Genomic DNA, 22,702 nt, shown 5'->3' with positions numbered 1-22,702 from the left:
GACACAAAAAATAATGTACTTACTGGATTCAATTATTAATATTGTGCCTGTCCCAAAGATAATCTTGTTACCACCTCCAGTAGTCACACAGTATGAATCCACATTACATAAACTGTGCAGGGTCTTTGCTTACAAGAATTAGGTAAATTCAGTCAATTAAGGAAATTAAAGTAAATTACAATTCAATAATTTAAAAGGGATATTTATTTTCAATGATCTTTTTATTTATTATTGATCTGACATTTTATTTTACTACATGAATTGACTGGAATGAAATGTAATCGGCCCCCAACTCTGACTTTGACTACTGATAGTTGGAATAAAACAAATAGCACATGATCAATTAGCACACAAAAATAACAGGTATAACAGCTGTAGTACCATGTAACACCATGTTAATACACTGTAATTGGTGTCTGCCTGTGTAAATATATGTAAATAGGCCACCTTTTAAGGTTTTAGTCACTAATGTGATTAATTAAATAAACTTACTTGAATCAACTTTTAATTTTGTGCCTGTTCCAAAGATGATTTTGTTGAGTCCATCAGTAGTCACACAACATGAATCCACATTACATAAACCTTTTAGCAAAAGACTAGTTCATCTTCTAAGGCTAAGAGCATTTCGCTGAAGAATACACTGAAACTCTTACACAGTTTAGATAATTTCCATCCCCAATAATATTTTGAATGATTATTTTGTCTTTATCTGAAGTTGAGAATCCTACTTCTAAATATCTCTAATAAATGTTCATTTAATATAGTTTTTTATAATGTGAAAGGCTGTACACTTGTTAAATTGCGCAACCATGATTAATCCAATCTTTTAAATAGCATTTGCACTTACGTGAGTCAATAGTGAGCTTTATTCCTTGACCGAATATGACTTTGTTCGTGGTTGTCACACAGTGTTAGATTCCTTAGCAATTACTCATGGACACAACTTTGGACACAAATGGTCTTTACATTTTGGTTGAATAATCTATCAGTTTGAATACATTAACTTGTTATACATTAGTTCACAACACTATGGACTGATTAAGAAAAATAACTTACTTGAGTTAACTATTAATTTTGTGCCTGTCCCAAAGATGATTTTGAATCCACCCGTATTCACACAACAAGAACCCACATTACATAAACCTCTTAGCAAAATAATGTTCTCATCTGCTAGGGAATTGATTTGTTCATTGAAATAATACATTGAATATAGTCAATTAAAACTGTGTGAATCACTCAACAGAAAAACGATTTAAAGACTGATTTGACACTTTTTGGATCACTTTAAAGGTCTAAATGTCTGTTTTGCATTTCAATTAACTACCTCATGATGTGAGTTGTCCAAAAGTTCTTTAACACAATATTGAAAATGAACTTACTTGAGTTAACTATTACTTTTGTGCCTGTCCCAAAGATGATTTTGAATCCACCCGTATTCACACAACAAGAACCCACATTACATAAACCTCTTAGCAAAATAATGTTCTCATCTGCTAGGGAATTGATTTGTTCATTGAAATAATATATTGAATATAGTCAATTAAAACTGTGTGAATCACTCAACAGAAAAACGATTTAAAGACTGATTTGACACTTTTTGGATCACTTTAAAGGTCTAAATGTCTGTTTTGCATTTCAATTAACTACCTCATGGTGTGAGTTGTCCAAAAGTTCTTTAACACAATATTGAAAATGAACTTACTTGAGTTAACTATTACTTTTGTGCCTGTCCCAAAGATGATTTTGTTGGCTCCACCAGTCACACATCAAGAACCCACATAGCATAAACCTAGAATGTCTTCTAATAAGTGGACGATTCACTGAAATAATACATTGAAAATAGTCTAAACCATGATTATTTTGTCTTTATCTGAATTGAGGATCTGTTATCTTATTTCAATGATGTAACATATCTATTAAACCATATTCTACAGCATTTCATCAGAATAATGATCAATGGATTAATGTTCACAGAATAATAATCAATGCCACTTGTAGAGGTTCTCTTTGATAACATTTGGGAAGCTTATTCACATCATTATTACAAGGTAAAATGTAAGATATAGCATTTAGAACTCTTTGGGGTTAATAATACCAGTTTACAACACATATACGTAAGTGGTCGGACTGAGACATCATTTTAAGGTGAAGGATTAGTATAAGTATGAGCTACAGTATTAATATCTGTATTAAATCTTACTTGATTGAACAAAAACTGTTGTTCCACTTCCAAAGATCAGCTTTTTTGTTCCAGTATTCACACACTAACTAAAGGCTTAACAAAAACAGCAGACCCCCAACAGCAGAGCTTCTAACTCATCATAATCAATATTCACATACAGTGAATACAGTGTTATATAGTTAGCTTTTGTATTTTGCATATGTTATTATATTCTTAAATGACCCAACTATGATTAATGTCATATTATTAATGGATTTTCACTTACTTGAGTCAATGATCAGCTTTGTTCCTTGACCAAGTATGAATTTATTCCCGTATGACACACAGTGTTAGATACCATAGCAATTACTCATGGATAACTTTTAAATACACACTTTTGATTGACTGACTATCTGACTCTTATTGAAGCACAACATATTTTTCTATTTTTCGAATTTCCACAATTTGCTATCATGGAAATTCTATAGAATCTATTTAATGTGTACCAGTTGGGAATGGATTTTGCTTACCTGTTGATACAGTTAACATTGTTCCTTTTCCAAACACTAACTTTCCTCCCACAGTCACACACTGTTGTATATCCAATCAGAAACAGCCTACCATGACTAACTATGGTGAAGATGGTGGACTTATTGATCATTGCAATGGCTACATCTGTCTTTCATTATATACAAACATGTATTTCTCCTTCTTTTACATAGGCCTAGTATAAACTAATATTTCACTACAATTTTCAAATATTAAATGTATTTTGATACTGATAATTGAGTGAAGGGGGAAAATGTATGAACTTACTGGATTCAATAAGTAATCTGGTGCCTGTCCCAAAGATAAGCTTGCCCGAACCACCTCCAGAAGTCACACAACATGAATCCACATAACATAAACTGTACACTGTCTATGCTGAAAAGCTGCTCATAGTTTGTATTTAACAAATTGAGGTTGAATGAAGAATATAATAACTACTATAGGATTTAATGATATTCACTAATACCTATGTTTTAAGTCTATTTTAGCCTATTTGAGGTAAATTCATTAAAATTGATTACATAATCACTGCATAATCAAGAATGCCATACTGACATGTTTTCTCATGACAAATATAGATCTCTGTTTCTTCGATTGCATTATATAAAGTAACAAAGTTTGTTTGACTTATTTCACTGGCTCAAGTACATATACAAATAGCTCAACTGCACCCCTAAAATCTGAAAATACTGTGGTTTACACCAGAGCTCAGTAGTTACAGCACCCCCCTTGAACAAAATAAACAATTAAATTGATGCTCTGTGTATCAATTAATCAAACGATTGGAATGAATACAGGCATAACCCCTTCCTGAGAATACTTTTTGATTCAGTTATTAACTCATTTTAGAGATATATTTTTGTCTAGTTTAAAATCCAACTGACATTTAAAGAAATCAAACAATAACTTAATCAATTAATGAATACAGGTACTTACTTGTCTCAATTACTAGCTTTGTTCCTGTACCAAATGTAAGCTTCCCTCCAAAGTTAGTAGACACACAGTGGTAGATTGCAATACATTTACAACAAGCTTTACAAGATGGTCTTCTTTTAATTTTTCTAAATGTCCTTATTTCTCATGAAAAGCTTCTTAGGAAGTTATAAAAATGCACAGTATTTTGTTTTACTTACCTGATTCAATTAACAATTGGGTTCCATTTCCAAAGATAAGCGTGTTACTATTCCCCCTTGTCACACAGTGTTTTGTTACCAGCTAAAAACCAGATGTCAAATTCAAACATGACAAAATAATGGAATAGTGTTTTAAAAAAGTGTGATGTTTTTTATATTAACTCCCTCTATTTCATGTACAGTATATTTACAGTGAATTACAGGTTTTACTTACGTGTCTCCACAATCACTTTAGTTCCACTTCCAAAAATAAGCTTGTATCCCCCCTGGGCAGACACACTGAGCTACACACCTTATCAAATACTCTAATATGTAAGTGTATGGGAGAGGGTAGACCAATTACCAATATATAATCATTCTAACAAGGTAAATTACACTAAATGGTAAATAAGCAATGAACGTTTTATAGATGTGAAGATTTGAAACGCGTACCTACCGGGCAGCAGGTAGCTTAGTGGTTAAGAGTGTTATGCCAGTAACCGAAGGGTCGCTGGTTCTAATCCCCGAGCCGACTAGGTGAAAAATCTGTTGATGTGCCCTTGAGCAAGGGACTTAACCCTAATTGCTCATGTAAGTCGCTCTGGATAAGAACGTCTGCTAAATGACGTAAATGTAAAATGTAATATTTGGTCACATTCCTCTGTATCAATTAGCATACATTATCATGTAAGCCTACAATCATCATGAAGTTACAACACACATACTTATTTCATAATGCCATGATGAAACCTTAATATCTGCCCTTATTTCTACGTAGAACTTCACACAAACCTCTGAGCAACACCATAACAAAGCTTATTTTCTCACATGCTTATATACATGCAAAACCATGAAAATACTGAATAAAGACTGCACTCTATTACTCAAAAAGGCACTTTGACTTTCTTTCTAAAGCAAACTGTACTTACCGCTTAGTACTAGTAGCCTTGTGCCTCTCCCAAAAATGATCTTTGTACCGACATTATTCACACAGCCTGACACACCAGTATATAAACTCCCAATGCATAGGTCACCTCATTTCAGCACAAAACACTTGAAAATTACCATCTGAACCTGTCCAAACTGATTCGGTATAAAATCAGTACAAAAAATAAGTTTAAATTATGATGATGGATACATTACTTACCAGTATTTATGAAAAGTTTGGTTCCACTACCAAATACAAGTTTTCCTGCTGACCCAGTATTCACACAGTGTTAAACTGCAGTACAATTACAGCAGTTTGTTGTGCACTTACTGTATATAATATTGTAAGTCTTCAGACGAGACAATGCATTTTTCACTAATTCTCAGATATATCTTGAAATCACTCAACAAACCAAGTTGAGGTTGTTATTTGAATAGATGTTCTGCCCTTTATCCACACAAAGCCAACACTGTAGTTAGTTTAGGCTACTGTTACCTGATTTGTGTATCTCACTATGTATTTATCTACGGTAGTTGTTTTAAAAAAAAGTCCCAGTGATGTTATACTTCAAATAATCGTACCTTTCTCTACAAACAGTTGGGTCCCACGTGCAAAAGTAATTTTGTCACTTGTTGTTGTCACACAGTGTATTCTTGTGCACTAAAAACCTGATTTGCCCTGACTTCCTGACTAGACATTTTAAGTCACTATTTTAAGTAACTTCTAACTATTAAAGTGAAATTCCACCACTTTTCAACCTCATATTCATGATCTCTAGCACAATACCAGTGTTTACATATGTGAAAACGTCATGTTTCAATTTTTTGTAGTAAAACATATAAAGTAAAGAAGTTATACCCGATGACATCATCAAAAGTTAAAATATTTTAAAAACAATGATTTCCAAACACTTTGAGATTCAAGGTGATGTGAGGAGCAAGAAAATACCCTCCCTCTGGCTAAAAAGTTGTTACAGATTTTGAAAATCACAGTTAGTTACTTTCAATTCTACCCTTTCTTCTTATCTTTTCAACCACAGATCATTGAAATGCGCCGTTTTCACATATGTAGACACTGGTATGGTGCTGGAGATAATGAATATGAGGTTGAAAAGTGATGGAATTGCCCTTTAAGTTCAAGTTACCCAATGGAAAAACATCACACAAAAAAATACATTGTACCAACGCACAAAAGTTTTGTTAACTTTTTAAGAATACATGAACTCTTACTGGGTTTTGGGGGGAAAATCATACCATGTTTTCTACTGTTAGGAATGAATTTCATTCAGTATTTGAGCAATAAATAGATTAAACTTACGTGTCCCCACAATCAGTTTTGTTCCACTCCCAAAAATAAGCTTTACTCCCCCCTGGGCATTCACACTGAGCTACAGACCATGACAATTACTCTGTACAAAAAATTGACCATTTCCAAATTAGCTTTTCAAAGATAACGAACTTCTAAATATGGATTGAAATGAAAACTGAAGATGTTTACATATTAAGTAATATTATCATGCATTTTGCTACATTCCTCTGTATCAATTTGGCATACTTTTATCATGTAAGCCTACAATCATCATGAAGTTACAACACACATACTTATTTCATAATGCCATGATGAAACCTTAATATCTGTCCTTATTTATATGTAGAACTTCACACAAACCTCTGAGCAACACCATATGAAAGCCTATTTTCCTTTCTCACATGCTTATATACATGGAAAACCATGAAAATACTGAATTAAGACTGCATTCTATTACTCAAAAAGGCACTTTGACCTTCTTTCTGAAGCAAACTGTACTTACCGCTTAGTACTAGTAGCCTTGTGCCTCTCCCAAAAATGATCTTTGTACCGGCATCATTCACACAGCCTGACACACCAGTATATAAACTCCCAATGCATAGGTAACCTCATCTCAGCAGAAAACAGTAGAAAATTACAATCTGAACCTGTCCAAACTGTTTCGGTGTAAAATCAGTACTGAAAATATAGAAATAAGTTCCAATTATGATGATGGATACATCACTTACCAGTATTTATGAACAGTTTGGTTCCACTACCAAATACTACTTTTCCTGCTGCCCCAGTATTCACACAGTGTTAAACTGCAGTACAATTACAGCAGTTTGTTGTGCACCTATATAATACTGTAAGACTTCAGACGAGACGATGCATTTTTAACTCATTCTCAGATATATCTTGAAATCACTCAACAAACCAAGTTGAGGTTGTTATTTGAATAGATGTTCTGCCCTTTATCCACACAAAGCCAACACTGTAGTTAGTTTAGGCTACTGTTACCTGATTTGTGTATCTCACTATGTATTTATCTACGGTAGTTGTTTAAAAAAAAACAAGTGATGGTATACTTGAAATAATCTCAACTTTCTCTACAAACAGTTCAGTCCCACGTGCAAAAGTTATTTTGTCACTTGTTTTTGTCACAGAGTGTATTATTGCTCACTAAAAACCTTATTTGCCCTGACTTCATGATTAGACATTTTATGTCACTATTATAAGTAAATTTTAACTATTAGGTTTTGGTTACCCAATGGAAAAACATCTAAAAATAAAGAAACATTGTACGAACACAGAACGTTTTGTTACCTTTTTAAGAATACATTAACTCTAACTAGGTTTTTGGGTTAAATCCAAATAATACCATATTTTCTACTATTGAGAATACATTTCATTCAGTATTTAAGCAAGAAATAAATCAAACTTACGTGTCCCCACAATCATTTTTGTTCCACTCCCAAAAATAAGCTTTCCTCCCGCCTGGGCATTCACACTGAGCTACAGACCATGACAATTACTCTGCACTAAAAATATACGATTTCCAAATCAGCTTTTCATACATAACAAAATGCTAAATATGAATTGAAATGAAAACTGAAGATGTTTAAATATGAACTCATATTATAATGCATTTTGCTACATTCCACTGTATCAATTGGCATACTTTTATCATCTAAGACAAATGAAGTTACAACACACATACTTATTTCATAATGCCATGATGAAACCTTAATATCTGTCCTTATTTCTATGTAGAACTTCACGCAAACCTCTGAGCAACACCATATGAAAGCCTCTTTTCCTTTTTCACATGCTTATATACATGGAAAACCATGAAAATACCATGAACCTGTCCAAACTGATTCGGTATAAAATCAATGCTAAAAATATTAAAATACGTTTAAATGATGATAATGGATACATCACTTACCAGTATTTATGAACAGTTTGGTTCCACTACCAAATACTACTTTTCCTGTTGATCCAGTATTCACACAGTGTTAAACTGCAGTACAATTACAGCAGTTTGTTGTGCACCTATATAATACTGTTAGACTTCAGACGAGACGATGCATTTTTAACTAATTCTCAGATATATCTTGAAATCACTCAACAAACCAAGTTGAGGTTGTTATTTGAATAGATGTTCTGCCCTTTATCCACACAAAGCCAACACTGTAGTTAGTTTAGGCTACTGTTACCTGATTTGTGTATCTCACTATGTATTTAATTAAGGTAGTTGTTTAAAAAAAAGTGTCCCAGTGATCTTAAAAAATCTCACCTTTCTCTACAAACAGTTGAGTCCCACGTGCAAAATACATGTTTTCACATGTTGTTGTCACAGTGTATTATTGCTCACTAAAACCTGATTTGCCTTGACTTCCTGACTAGATATTTCTTGTCACTATTTTAACTCAATTTCACTATTAAGTTCATTTTACCCAATGGAAAAATATATTTTAAAAAAGAATATGAAAAACGTATGCACACACACAGTTTTGTTGACTTTTTAGGATTATATTTAGCTACTCTAATTTACATTTTTGAGAATTTCAAATAATTTGGTTTGTTAGGAATGCATTTGATAGCATTTAAGCAAAAAATATTAAACTTACGTGTCCCCACAATCATTTTGATTCCATTCCCAAAAATGATATTTCTTGCCCCCTGAGCATTCACACTGAGATAGAGACCATGACAATTACTCTGTACTGACAATGGACCATTTCCAAATCAGCTTAGAAAAAATCTCACGGATAAGAAAAATCTAAATATGGTATGAAATTAAAACTGAAGATGTTTAACTAGTAAGTATTAAGCAGAAGAGCGGATTTTAATGCATGAACAGTTTATTCCCAATAACATTGTAAAATGAATTTCAGAGAGAGCTCTATTCTACACTGTTGTAACACATAGCTGAGAAATTACACAATATTGAAAACAATGGGTAATACTCACGGGATTGCACAATGACATTCACTCCAGATCCAAAAATCAGCTTGTTGTTAGAGCCAGCCAACCACAGTGCTACACTCCTGTACACAAATCCTCTTCTTCACTACAGGGTCAACAAAAGTGTTTTAGGGTCAAGTCAAAGACATTATTCAAGATATACCAAGCAATCTGTCAGTATTTTAGTCACATACAAGAACTAGAAAAACAAAAACTTCAAAACTTCAGATAGTCAGAGCAATAATAATGGGGTTCATAACATACTGTACATTACTTCACAATGCATAATTTTTTTCAATGCATCATTTATAGTCTTATATCTTGCAATGTGCACGTGCAAGTATGATATAATGTAAATATCCACTCAGAGATTTTCATATCTTCCACCTGCAAGAACTCTACATCACTACATAAATCTCTTGATGCACTTACATGACTGTAGCTCTTCTGTCCCTTTGAGAAATGAAGTCCTTGGCTGAGGAAAAGCTCTCACACTGCAAACTCTCAAACAAATACAGTTAGTGTTACCAACTCACCATTATATGATTGTTTTACATTGCCTTACATACATACATAGCCACAGCACCACTAAACTGTGTTTCAAATTAATGTATAATATTTGCTCTATGATCTTTGGATAACTGTAATTAAGTAAAGTACCTTGTTTAGTCTTCGTGTGCTCTTTGCTGAATACAGACCTGTTCTTCCATTCAGGACTCATTTATACTTCTCTTTATCATACATCTTTGTCTTGCAGGAAATGATCAGGATATCAGATATATAATGTACATACTTTTGACCTATTGGCCTACATTGCTCCACAGAAGAGACCACAAATTCAAAGCCTCACCTGTGGCCTACATTAGGTAGACCTTAGTCTTGTGTGCCAGTCTCATAGTTTTGAAAGAGATCAGGTAGACCTAGGCGAGGTTTCGATTTTCAACACCATAGTTATGTGATTGGAGAAAAGATCAGGTTGCGTCCCAAATGGAACCCTATTCCCTATATAGTACAGTACTTTTGACCAGGGCTCATAGGGCCCCTAGATGTGTACTACATGTGCATCTCCACCTAAATGTACCAAAGTAATTTCCTGGTGAATAACATGCACAAATATAATTGATTTATTCATTTAATAAAACACTTGAACACCAAAAAGCTGCAAATTCACAAGCAAAATGTATTACGGTGGTTCAATTGATCATATAGAAGATACACAACTGAAAACCCAATACTGCATGATATTTTGGCAATTGAAGATTTGGTTGTGGAGCCAAGCATGTAAGTGACTAGATAACTGAAGACAGTGTGTGAATCTTAATTGTATTTCCTTGATTCCTCACATAATCTTTCTATGTCTTCTTCTCAAAATGCCTTGGAAGAGAAGGAACCAGAAGGAGATGAGGAGGGAGGACGTGAAGAATCAATGCAGATTCATGCAGTGAAGCAATACTCAGGGTCCAGTTTTTCAAAAGTTATCTATCTGGATTTCGCCTATTGGATAAGATGAAGTGCATAGAAATAGAATGAATAGAACATACAAATCATTGACTTGCATGGGGATTCCCATTCCAGTCATTCTATTTATATGCATTTAATCCTATCCAATAAGCAAAATACAGATATATAACTTTTGAAAAACTGGGCCCAGGTGATTTAGTGATCACAACGTCAACGGAGAAAGATAAATGTACAACCAGCAGGGGGCAACATAATCTCAGAATTTTAAATGTGCACATTACTAAATCTGTAGGCCTAATGATGAGTCCTAAGCAAATGTTTCTGGTAAACCGGAGTCTGACTACTACTTTCCAACCATTTTAGTCATTTGATAGACATCCATCTTTTCACATTCATTATGGTTTAGTTTAGAATAAAAAAGCAGTGTCTGTTAATTTCAATACATTTACAGCTCCCATATACGATTATAAAATGTTTGACTGATATCAGATGCACATGTAATTGCAAATTATTTTCATAATACAATTCATCAACAATTATAAGGCATGTGTTTCTCACTATTATGTGTGTTTCTCGCTATTGTTACTACTTGAGCATGCATGCAAATAAAGTAACTGATAGAGCCATTTCTTGGAAATCAAGGTGTCTTATAGATCTTAATCTGTTAATTTGGTTTGACTGTTCATACGGTTTCAATGTACTGGTGAAAATGTGGTTTAAATTCTCTATTGACAGGTTTTGTGCATTTAGAAACAACTGCAAAGTATTCATGTAAATAACTTGATCAATGTACATTTACATTATTGTTTGAAATTATTTCTGGAGTCTTTATACACTTTTGATGACAACTTGCAGTTAAAGATATAATACAAGCAAATGTAAATAATAAAACATAATATAAAATGAAATAGAATATAAAATGTAATCTAACGTTCAATCCCAAACAATCACATGCATTACATGTGTATCTAGTATTTCCTAAATGTGTACAGAGGAATTGCAGCATTCAACCCTGAACAAAGTCACATACTAATATTGTTGTACAACAAAGCTCTTGATAAAACCACAAGGCAGGTTTGACAAACTGGAAGCAAAGCAGAACTGAAAAGTAGGAGTCCAAGTGAAAATATGTCTGTAAATAGAATAATTGTAAATTATTCTGTAATGCAATCAAGGAAATTATTATATATTGTATTTTTCCTTTACAGCTGTCAGTTAATCAATTTATGTCAACAATCTGTCCAAAAAAAACAGAGTTAATTTCACTTACCTAGAACACCAGGGCCTTGACAGTAAATAGCACATTAAATGCCACGGCTTTGGCAAACAGCACTCTCAAACCATACACAACCACGGCTGTGAAGTTCATCTTGGTATAATCTGTAAGAAACAATGTTGTGTCATTTCAGTGTTTTGCACACTTTTTTTGCTGAAATTTTAACATTTGTGCATTTTACAGTAAATGTGCGGCAGTACAATTGACTTTACACCATGTTTTTAGGAAGTGTAGCAAAGTATCACCAACCGGTATGGTTGGTAGCAGTAGCATTGTTGAGGGGTTCATCTTTACAAATGACAGAAGCAGTTGTAGCCGTGGTATTATCTGAAAGCCAATAAGTGATTATTAAAAGTTATTTCTCATCATGCCATTTACATCCATCTTTACCATTCTCAATGATTGAGATGTTCATTGATAAATATTCTTATTTAATGAATTGTTCAAAGCCACAGTAATAATGTGAGATATTATTGTATATAGATTTTTACAGTAAGACACACCTGTAAAATCATCTTTATCCTTATCGTGCGCCTTGGCAGTGCCTTCCATCACACAATGCTTGATATTCTCTTTGGAGAATCCGGCATAGTAGTAGGTACGTCTGGAAGATAAAGCTGCATTGCTTGTGCTGTGGTCGACACTTTTATTATTCCCCAGGGTCAGCTTCATGTTTTCCTCCCTGGGAAAGAAGCCTGTAGCCAGGCAGACCTTGGGGTCATCACCACTGCTCTCGCCCAGTGGGGTGAGGATGGACAGTATTGGGTGGGCACGAGTTCCATCTGGAAAATACAATAGGTTTAGGTTGACTTGAACATCTTGGTTAGAATGCAGAAACATAAATAAAATGTGATGTCATACAATATATTTTAAAAACAGGTACAAATATATGACCTAAATCAGGGATGGGCAACTTTGATGGGGAACACAAAAAATCAGAACTCATCATAATGGGGCCGCAGTTGCTCGGGGGTCTGTGTACCCACATCCCCACCCACCCACATTGCAAGCAAAACAATTTTGTGGCCCACCCTCTTGACAGCAAAGTTACATTTTCCAAGTTTTAGAGTACAGTTTGTGCAATTCAACGCATTTTGCCATGGGATGTAGATAAATAATTGCAGTTTTAAAGCAAGTTTGCTGCAATTCTACACATTTTGCCATGGGGTGGAGAGAAGATTTAGCAATTTTATAACACATTTCATGCTATTCTATTCATTTTGCCATGGGGTGAAAGCGGAAAATGAGCTGTTTTACAGCAGATTTTTTGCAAATCTACACATTTACCATATGGTGTAGAGAAATGTTTACAGTTTTAATATGATTGATATCTATGTGAGACTGACTAACAAAATCAATAAGGGCCCCCCGGCCAGTGACTCAACAATGATAAAAAGTTTAGATAGCTGGCCACCTAAACTAATTTAGCAATCAAAAAATTTTTAGCTGACATGGGCTAATTGAGTGACTATCAGTGACTGACATAACAAGAGAAAAACTGCTGATGCACAACCAAATTTTGAAATTGCACCTTGTGTATTCTACTATTCTAACTTTTTTTGGGTGGGGGGGGGGGATTGATCCTGGAGCCTTCAAAAGGGGGGCCGCCAGTTGCCCATCCCTGATCTAAATAGTCCAATGATAGTCTAACTAATATTTATTTTAATATCCAGATTTAAAAAATATTCTGTATGATCTGATGGACAGTTTACTTTAAGTATTTCAGTAAAAATTAGGGCATCGGAAATCACCTCATATAATATAGAAAGTTGATTTATTAACAGATAACTTAAATGATCAAACAAAGAAAATGAGAACTGGCCCCACATCACAAATCAACTTGTAACTTTAAACATTCTGTATTTTCTGTAAGATAAAACCCTTTGGTGTGGTAGATTTAGGTGGTTCATATACTGAAATACTGAATGATTATATCATTATTATTACCATTATCTATCCAGCTTAGGCTCATTGAGATAAATCTATTTTATATGAGACCTGGTATGAGACAGCAATAAATAGTACAGCAATGTTATAAATCATTTGAAATATTCAAAAAAATATAGTGTGATAACTGAGAGCTTGGTCCAAAACTAAAGCTTTTGTTGCACATTCACAGCCTGTTTGCAAATCTCGTCTACAATATAAGGCTTTCTCCCAAAACATTTGTAACATCGGCTACTTTTCTCAAATTAACAAACTTTCGCCCCTAGATATTTTAGATTTTAACACATTTCCTAAATACTCAGTAATAAAATGTTAATTATTGCATATTGAGAATTTACTTACTGGGTTGAACAATGAGATTGATGGCTTTTCCAAATGTCAATTTATCTGCACTGTGGAACATGTCAGTACAAAAACCTCTTACATCTGGTTTGTATAATTACAGTGCTATGTCACTTCCAAATACAGTTTGGGACTAATTGCAGAGTCAAGATGGCAATCAAGGACATGTTTCAGCTTTAAAAAAATATTTTCACACTTTCATAATCAAAGTTGTAAAACTAAGGCTAAGACCAACCTGAACAAATAACTGGATATATTGCCATGTTAGCAAAGATATAATGAACTAACTACTTACCAAAACTGTAGTGCAATTTGTTTGTCCAGTAGTGTCAGGTGCCTTGTTGACTTTTAAGGTTCTGAATATAGAAATGATGTTGAGGGTTTTTGTACAACACAACATGAATATTCAGTCACTGTGGTAGCCCACCCACACTGTGAGAAAACGTAGTACAAGAACCTATACACATTGATATCATCAACCTTTGGCTAGGTGTCATAGAATGACAGAATGTTTCTTGATGGACAGGTAGCATTTCCTTAGCATTCTGAATAGTTTAAAAAGTCAATGATGAAAAAAATATGATAAAATATTTTCCTTCTGTTCTTGAATCATGCCCATTATGGAAAATGCCATTCAAGCACTGTCTGAACCCCCTTTAAAGTGGCAATCAGCAGTTGAAACAATAACAAAGCAACTCCCCCCTGGTAAAAAGCTGAGGGATGGTGCTAGAGAAATGTAACCACTCTCAAATTCATAGACAGAGCTATGGATGCAAGGAGTGACCATCCATGATGTCAACATTTACATTTTAGCCATGTTTTGAGGCTATATAGTGTTTGTTACATTTCATTTGTTTACAAACATTGGAGTAAAACAAGCTTATATGTTGATGGTGTATAACAGTTGCTCATGAGCTCATGAGGCATTTATAAGTTATATTCTTCAAGAATCAATGGGCAGCCTATTTATCATTAAAAGTCGCAAAATGTATGCAGCAAGCGCAGATTGCTTCTTTCAGAAAGTGTAATCTAATGAAGTTGAACTATACTTCCTTAGGTACATTTACTGTAGGTGTAAATGATCAAAGCGTCCGGCCCTAGCCTTTTGGGGGCCCTAAGATACATTTTCGGGCAAAACATTTTAGTGGCCTTCCTCTTGACGGCGGAGACCACATTTTTTAGTTTTAAAGCAAGTTTGTTGCAATTATACATATTTTGCCATAGGGCTGAGAGAAGATTTTGCATTTTATAACAAATATCATGCAATTCTACTCATATACACTACCGTTCAAAAGTTACGTACCATACGGTCAAGCTGCTTCCACAACAGCTCAATGGGGTTGAGATCTGGTGACTGTGCTGGCCACTCCATTATAGACAGAATACCAGCTGACTGCTTCTTCCCTAAATAGTTATTGCATAGTTTGGAGCTGTGCTTTGGGTCATTGTCTTGTTGTAGGAGGAAATTGGCTCCAATCAAGCGCCGTCCACAGGGTATGGCATGGCATTGCAAAATGGAGTGATAGCCTTCCTTCTTCAAGATCCCTTTTACCCTGTACAAATCTCCCACTTTACCACCACCAAAAGCACCCCCAGACCATCACATTGCCTCCACCATGCTTGACAGATGGCATCAAGCACTCCTCCAGCATCTTTTCATTTGGTCTGGGTCTCACAAATGTGCTTCTTCTTTGTGATTCGATTTGTCTGTCCATAACACTTTTTTCCAATCTTCCTCTGTCCAGTGTCTGTGTTATTTTGCCCATCTTAATCTTTTCTTTTTATTGGCCAGTCTGAGATATGGCTTTTTCTTTGCAACTCTGCCTAGAAGGTCAGCATCCCGGAGTCGCCTCTTCACTGTTGACGTTGAGACTGGTGTTTTGTGGGTACTATTTAATTAAGCTGCCTGTGAGGTGTCTGTTTCTCAAACTAGACACTAATGTATTTGTCCTCTTGCTCAGTTGTGCATTGGGGCCTCCCACTCCTCTTTCTATTCTGGTTAGAGACAGTTTGCGCTGTTCTGTGAAAGGAGTAGTACACAGCATTGTACGAGATATTCAGTTTCTTGGCATTTTCTCGCATGGAATAGCCTTCATTTTGCAGAACAAGAATAGACTGACGAGTTTCAGAAGAAAGTTATTTGTTTCTGGCCATTTTTATTCTGTAATCGAACCCACAATTGCTGATGCTCCAGTTACTCAACTAGTCTCAAGAAGGCCAGTTTTATTGCTTCTTTACTCAGCACAACAGTTTTCAGCTGTGCTAACATAATTGCAAAAGGGTTTTCTAATGATCAATTAGCCTTTTAAAATGATAAACTTGGATTAGCAAACACAACGTGCCATTGGAACACAGGACTGATGGTTGCTGATAATGGGCCTCTGTACGCCAATCAGCCGTTTCCAGCTACAATAGCCATTTACAACATTAACAGTCTACACTGTATTTCTGATCTATTTCTGATCACGATGTTATTTTAATGGACAAAAAAATTGCTTTTCTTTCAAAAACAAGGAAATTTCTAAGTGACCCCAAACTTTTGAACGGTAGTGTATATCAATGGCGCCAGAGGAGATGGCTGCCGTTTTACGGCCTCCTAACCAATTGCACTATTGTGTGTGTTTTTTTTGCGTTATTTCTAACTTATTTTACACATAATGTTTCTGCCACCATCTCTTATGACCGAAAAGAGCTTCTGGATATAAGGACAGCAATTACTCACCTCGTACTGGACGAAGATTGTTTCTTTAACGAGTCGGACGCGAAGGATTTACTTCAGACACCCGTCAAGCCCCAAATCCCCGTCATTCGCAGGAGAAAGAGACAGAGATATCGGGGTTGTAGGTCGGGGTGCCTTGTAAGGATCTGACGGCGAGTGGGAAATCTGCCTCTACCATCAGTCTATTAGCCAACATACAATCATTGGATAACAAAATAGACAAGCTACGATCACGAATATCCTACCAACGGGACATAAAAAACTGTAAAATCTTATGTTTCACCGAGTCGTGGCTGAACGGCGACATAGATAACATACAGCTGGCGGGGTTTATGCTGCATCGGCAAGATAGAACAGCGGCCTCCGGTAAGACAAGGGGTTGGCGGTCTGTGTATTTTTATAAATAACAGCTGGTGAACGAAATCTAATATTAAGGAAGTCTCGAGGTTTTGCTTGCCTGAGGTAGAGTATCTCATGATAAGCTGTAGACCACACTATTTACCAAGATCATTTTCATCTATATTTTTTGTAGCTGTCTATTTACCACCACAAACGGATGCTGGCACTAAGACCGCACTCAATGAGCTGTATAAGGCCATAAGCAAACAGGAAAATGCTCAGCCAGAGCGGCGCTCCTAGTGGCAGGGGACTTTAATACAGGGACATTTAAATCTGTTTTACTTCATTTCTACCAGCATGTTAAATGTGCAACAATAGGGAAAAAAGTCTTGACCACCTTTACTCCACACACAGAGACACGTACAAAGCTCTCCTTCGCCCTCCTTTTGGAAAATCTGACCATAATTATATCCTCCTGATTCCTGCTTACAAGCAAAAACTAAAGCAGGAAGCACCAGTGACTCGGTCAATAAAGAAGTGTTCAAATGATGCAGATGCTAAGCTACAGGACTGTTTTGCTAGCACAGACTGGAATATGTTCCGTACATCATTCTAATATAAACCCCACTATCATCCTTGGACATATTGGAATTTACTACCCCAGACTTAGAGTCACCAATACTCACTCATCCATACTAACTTTAACATAGTTACACACACTCATATGAAATGGCCTCATATCCTCATCATATAAGCAAGGAAGAAGCCACTGCTCCAAAACCGCCATAAAAAACCAGACTATGGTTTGCAACTGCAAATGGGGACAAAGATCGTACTTTTTGGAGAAATGTGCTCTGATCTGATGAAACAAAAGTAGAACTGTTTGGCCATAATGACCATCGTTATGTTTGGAGGAAAAAGGGGGACACTTGCAAGCCGAAGAACACCATCCCAACCGTGAAGCATGGGGGTGGCAGCATCATGCTGTGGGGGTGCTTTGCTGCAGGAGGGACTGGTGCACTTCACAAAATAGATGGCATCATGACGAAGGAAAATTATGTGGATATATTGAAGCAACATCTCAAGACATCAGTCAAGAAGTTAAAGCTTGGTCGCAAATGGGTCTTCCAAATGGACAATGACCCCAAGCATACTTCCAAAGTTGTGTCAAAATGGCTTAAGGACAACAAAGTCAAGGTATTGGAGTGGCCATCACAAAGCCATGACCTCAATCCTATAGAAAATCTGTGGGCAGAACTGAAAAAGCGTGTGCGAGCAAGGAGGCCTACAAACCTGACTCAGTTACACCAGCTCTGTCTGGAGGAATGGGCCAAAATTCACCCAACTTATTGTGGGAAGCTTGTGGAAGGCTACCCGAAATGTTTGACCCAAGTTAAACAATTTAAAGGCAATGCTACTAAATACTAATTGAGTGTATGTAAACTTCTGACCAACTGGGAATGTGATGAAATAAATCAAAGCTGAAATAAATAATTATCTCTACTATTATTCTGACATTTCACATTCTTAAAATAAAGTGGTGATCCTAACTGACCTAAGACAGGGACTTTTTTACTAGGATTAAATGACAGGAATTGTGTAAAAATGAGTTTAATTGTATTTGGCTAAGGTGTATGTAAACTTCCGACTTCAACTGTATATACTGTATTCTATAATATTCTACTGTATCTTAGTCCATGCCACTCTGTCATTGCTTGTCCATATATGTATATATTCTTAAATTCCATTCCTTACTTAGATTTGTGTGTATTGGGTATATGTTGTGAAATTGTTAGATATTACTTGTTAGATATTACTGCACTGTCGGAGCTAGAAGCACAAGCATTTCGCTACACCCGCAATAACATCTGCTAAACACATGTATGTGACAGATCAAATTTGATTTGATTTGAAGCACAGCCGCGAGCTGCCCAGTGACACAAGCCTACCAGACGAGCTAAATTACTTCTATGCTCACTTCGAGGCAAGCAACACTGAAGCATGCATGAGAGCATCAGCTGTTCCGGACGACTGTGTGATCACACTCTCCGTAGCCGATGTGAGTAAGACCTTTAAACATGTCAACATTCAGACAGATTACCAGGATGTGTACTCCGAGCATGCGCTGACCAACTGGCAAGTGTCTTCACTGACATTTTCAACCTGTCCCTGACTGTGTCTGTAATACCAACATGTTTCAAGCAAACCACCATAGTCCCTATGCCCAAGAACACTAAGGTAACCTGCCTAAATGACTACAGACCCGTAGCACTCACGTCTGTAGCCATGAAGTGAAAGGCTGGTCATGGCTCACATCAACACCATTATCCCAGAAACCCAAGACCCACTCCAATTTGCATACCGCCCCAACAGATCCACAGATGATGCAATCTCTACTGCACTCCACACTGCCCTATTCCACATGGACAAAAGGAACACCTACGTGAGAATGCTATTCATTGACTACTGCTCAGCGTTCAACACCATAGTGCCCTCAAAGCTCATCACTAAGCTAAGGACCCTGGGACTAAACACCTCCCTCTGCAACTGGATCCAGGACTTCCTGATGGGCCGCCCCTGGGTGGTAAGCGTAGGTAACAACACATCTGCCACGCTGATCCTCAACACGTGGGCCCCTCATGGGTGCTTGCTCAGTCCCCTCCTGTACTCCCTGATCACCCATGACTGCATGGCCAGGCACGACTCCAACACCATCATTAAGTTTGCCAACAACACAACAGTGTTAGGCCTGATCACCGACAACGATGAGACAGCCTATAGGGAGAAGGTCAGAGACCTGGCCGTGTGGTGCCAGGATAACAACCTCTCCCTCAACGTGATCAAGATAAAGGAGATGATTGTGGACTATAGGAAAAAAAGAGGACTGAGCATGCCCCCATTCTCATTGACGGGGCTGTAGTGGAACAGGTTGAGAGCTTCAAGTTCCTTGGTGTCCACATCAACAACAATCTATCATGGTCCAAACACACCAAGACAGTCGTGAAGAGGGCACGACAAAGCCTATTCCCCCTCAGGAGACTGAAAAGATTTGGCATGGGTCCTCAGATCCTCAAAAAGTTATACAGCTGCACCATCGAGAGCATCCTGACTGGTTGCATCACTGCCTGGTATGGCAACTGCTTGGTCTCCGACTGCAAGGCACTACAGAGGGTAGTGCGTACAGCCCAGTACATCACTGGGGCCAAGCTTCCTGCCATCCAGGACCTCTATACCAGGCGGTGTCAGAGGAAGGCACTAACAATTGTCAAAGACTACATCCACCCTAGTCATAGACTTCTCTCTGCTACCGCACAGCAAGCGGTACTGGAGCGCCAAGTCCAAAAGGCTTCTTAACAGCTTCTACCCCCAAGCCATAAGTCTCCTAAACACCTAATCAAATGGCTATTTACATTGTCCCCCTCCCCCCCTTTTACGCTGCTGCTACTCTCTGTTCATTATTACATTTACATTTTAGTCATTTAGCAGACGCTCTTATCCAGAGCGACTTACAGTTAGTGAGTGCATACATTTTACATATTGGCCCCCCGTGGGAATCGAACCCACAACCCTGGCGTTGCAAGCGCCATGCTCTACCAACTGAGCTACAGGAGGCCTCCCCAATTAAGGTGCCACCAACCTCCTGTGACCTACACAAATCTTTACACCACACTATGGCATTCAACCAACAGCACAAAAGTAGAATTTTAAACTATCAGAAATATTTTTAGATAAACAATGAATAAAGAAATAAAAAAACTGTGAAAAAGCCTTCAGTTGTGTTGAAGTGGCCCCTCACAGAGGGAGAGGAAACGGGGAGCCTCCCCAGCCAGCGCCACTGCTGCACTTCATGGTCCGCAGTTCAGCAAACTGACACCTTCAAGTGCAATCGTTGGTCACAGCCCATTAAATAAGCCAGGAAAACATTTGGAGGAAGTGCAGTACAGCCGTTAGACCATACAGGAAGTCAAGAACTACAGAATGGTTTTATTTTTTCTCTTTTCTAGGCTCCAAAGCTCTGACAGACACCTCAACAGTCTTGCGTAGTTTATTTTTTCTGTACCATATACTGATGAAATATAGCTGCCAGTCTTTTGCTGAGATACTTCTTCATCCAACGTGTGAGAGAGTCCAATGGATAGCCAGGTAGTATTGGTCTCGTCTCATGCAGACAAGTGGTTGAAAGGTGACTGGTCCAGGAACTCTACCTACATGTACATATTACCTCAATTATGTCGACTAACCTGTGCCCCCGCACATTGACTCTGTACCGGTACCCCCTGTATATAGCCTCGCTACTGTTATTTTACTGCTGCCCTTCAATTATTTGTTATTTCTTTTATTTCTTATTTTTTAACATATCTATTTTTTACCTAACAATTATTTTTCTTAAAACTGCATTGTTAGTTAAGGGCTTGTAAGTAAGCATTTCACTGTAAGGTCTACTACACCTGTTGTACTCGGCGCATGTGACAAATACAATTTGATTTGATTTTGCAATGGAGCGTAGAGAAAAATGTGCAGTTTTACAGCTAATTTCCTGCAATACTACAAATTTTGCCAAAGGCTGGAGATTTTTTTTGTTGCAGTTTTGAAGCTAATTTCCTGCAATTATACCATTTCCTGCAAGTATACACGTTAATAGTGTCACGACTTCCTCCGAAGCTGCCTCCTCTCCTTGTTCGGGCAGGCTTCGGCGGTCGTCGTCACCAGCCTTCTAGCCACTGCCGCTCCTCATCTCATCATTCCATTGGTTTTGTTTTCTTCATTACACACACCTGGTTCATATCCCCTCATCAGTACCTGTATAAGTGTTCCCTCTGCCCCCTTGTCTTTGTGTGTGATTGTTTATTGTGGAGGATAGTTAAGCTCGGTGGAGCTCCGTGTATTTTGTATCGCCGGGATATTTCCCCGTGTGCCTTGTATTTTCCAGTGCGCCTGTTTTGCACACTGGAGTGTTTTTGACGCATTACTGCTTCACTCTGTATTTGCGGAATAAAGCCTATTGTTCTGTGATTTACCCTCCTGTGCCTGACTCCTTCGACATCAGCTCATCACAAATAGGATATCTGAGTGAGAGTGACAAAATCAATGGGGGCCCCGTGGAGGTCAGCACCCCTGGGCACATGTCTTGCGTGCCCTTGTCGGTAATTCGAAGTTTAGATGGCTGGCTAGACTAACTTACCAATCAAACATTTTTTACATAGGCGAATTGAGTGACTGTTTCTACCTAGGTTTCCATCCAATTCACAACAGATTTTCATGGGAATATTATCAAATCTGCATAAAAATATGCGCATTTCCCCGCTAGAGGTGTGATTCCATCTGGCTGACTTTGTTGAGAATAAAAGGCTGTGCGTGATGACGTACTGCACATAAAAAAACAATTTTTTTCATGTACAGAAAAAAAACATTAGTTTAATGTGTTTACATTGCATTTTCCACACAAACTGTTGCAATAAATGGCAAACTTGCCTGTTTGCGCATGCTCTCTATACAACAGTTCACTGATCAAGTGGACACTGGACAGAAGTGTTGTGTTCGAGACCACCTAAAGTGAGACCGAGTCAAGACCGGAGGGGGGGGCGAGTCCGAGTCAAGACCAGAACAATGC

At 37.2% G+C, this 22,702-nt stretch overlaps 1 protein-coding gene and 1 long non-coding RNA gene across 2 annotated transcripts in view; both read right to left on the bottom strand.

Moving 5' to 3' along the window:
- The window catches only part of LOC311150860 (uncharacterized protein), a 42,634-nt gene extending 35,118 nt beyond the window's left edge, over positions 1-7,516 (bottom strand). Inside the window, exon 1 of the mRNA XM_084188415.1 lies at positions 7,483-7,516. Within this exon, the coding sequence (XP_084044541.1) occupies positions 7,483-7,498 (16 nt within the window). The 5' untranslated portion in view covers positions 7,499-7,516. The remainder of the gene's footprint in view (positions 1-7,482) is intronic.
- Positions 7,517-9,995: 2,479 nt separating this feature from the next.
- Positions 9,996-14,080, bottom strand: LOC311098687. Its single transcript, XR_014609655.1, has 5 exons — positions 14,034-14,080; positions 12,248-12,526; positions 11,994-12,071; positions 11,739-11,848; positions 9,996-11,600 (listed from the first exon to the last, which is right to left on the bottom strand). It is a non-coding gene; the product is annotated as an uncharacterized lncRNA (long non-coding RNA).
- Positions 14,081-22,702: the final 8,622 nt, after the last annotated feature.

Source organism: Coregonus lavaretus (genome assembly GCF_964263955.1).
Source record: "Coregonus lavaretus genome assembly, chromosome: 23".
Classification (NCBI taxonomy): Eukaryota; Metazoa; Chordata; class Actinopteri; order Salmoniformes; family Salmonidae; genus Coregonus; species Coregonus lavaretus.
Note: the sequence above shows the minus strand (reverse complement) of the source record. Positions and strands in the feature narration are given on the sequence as shown.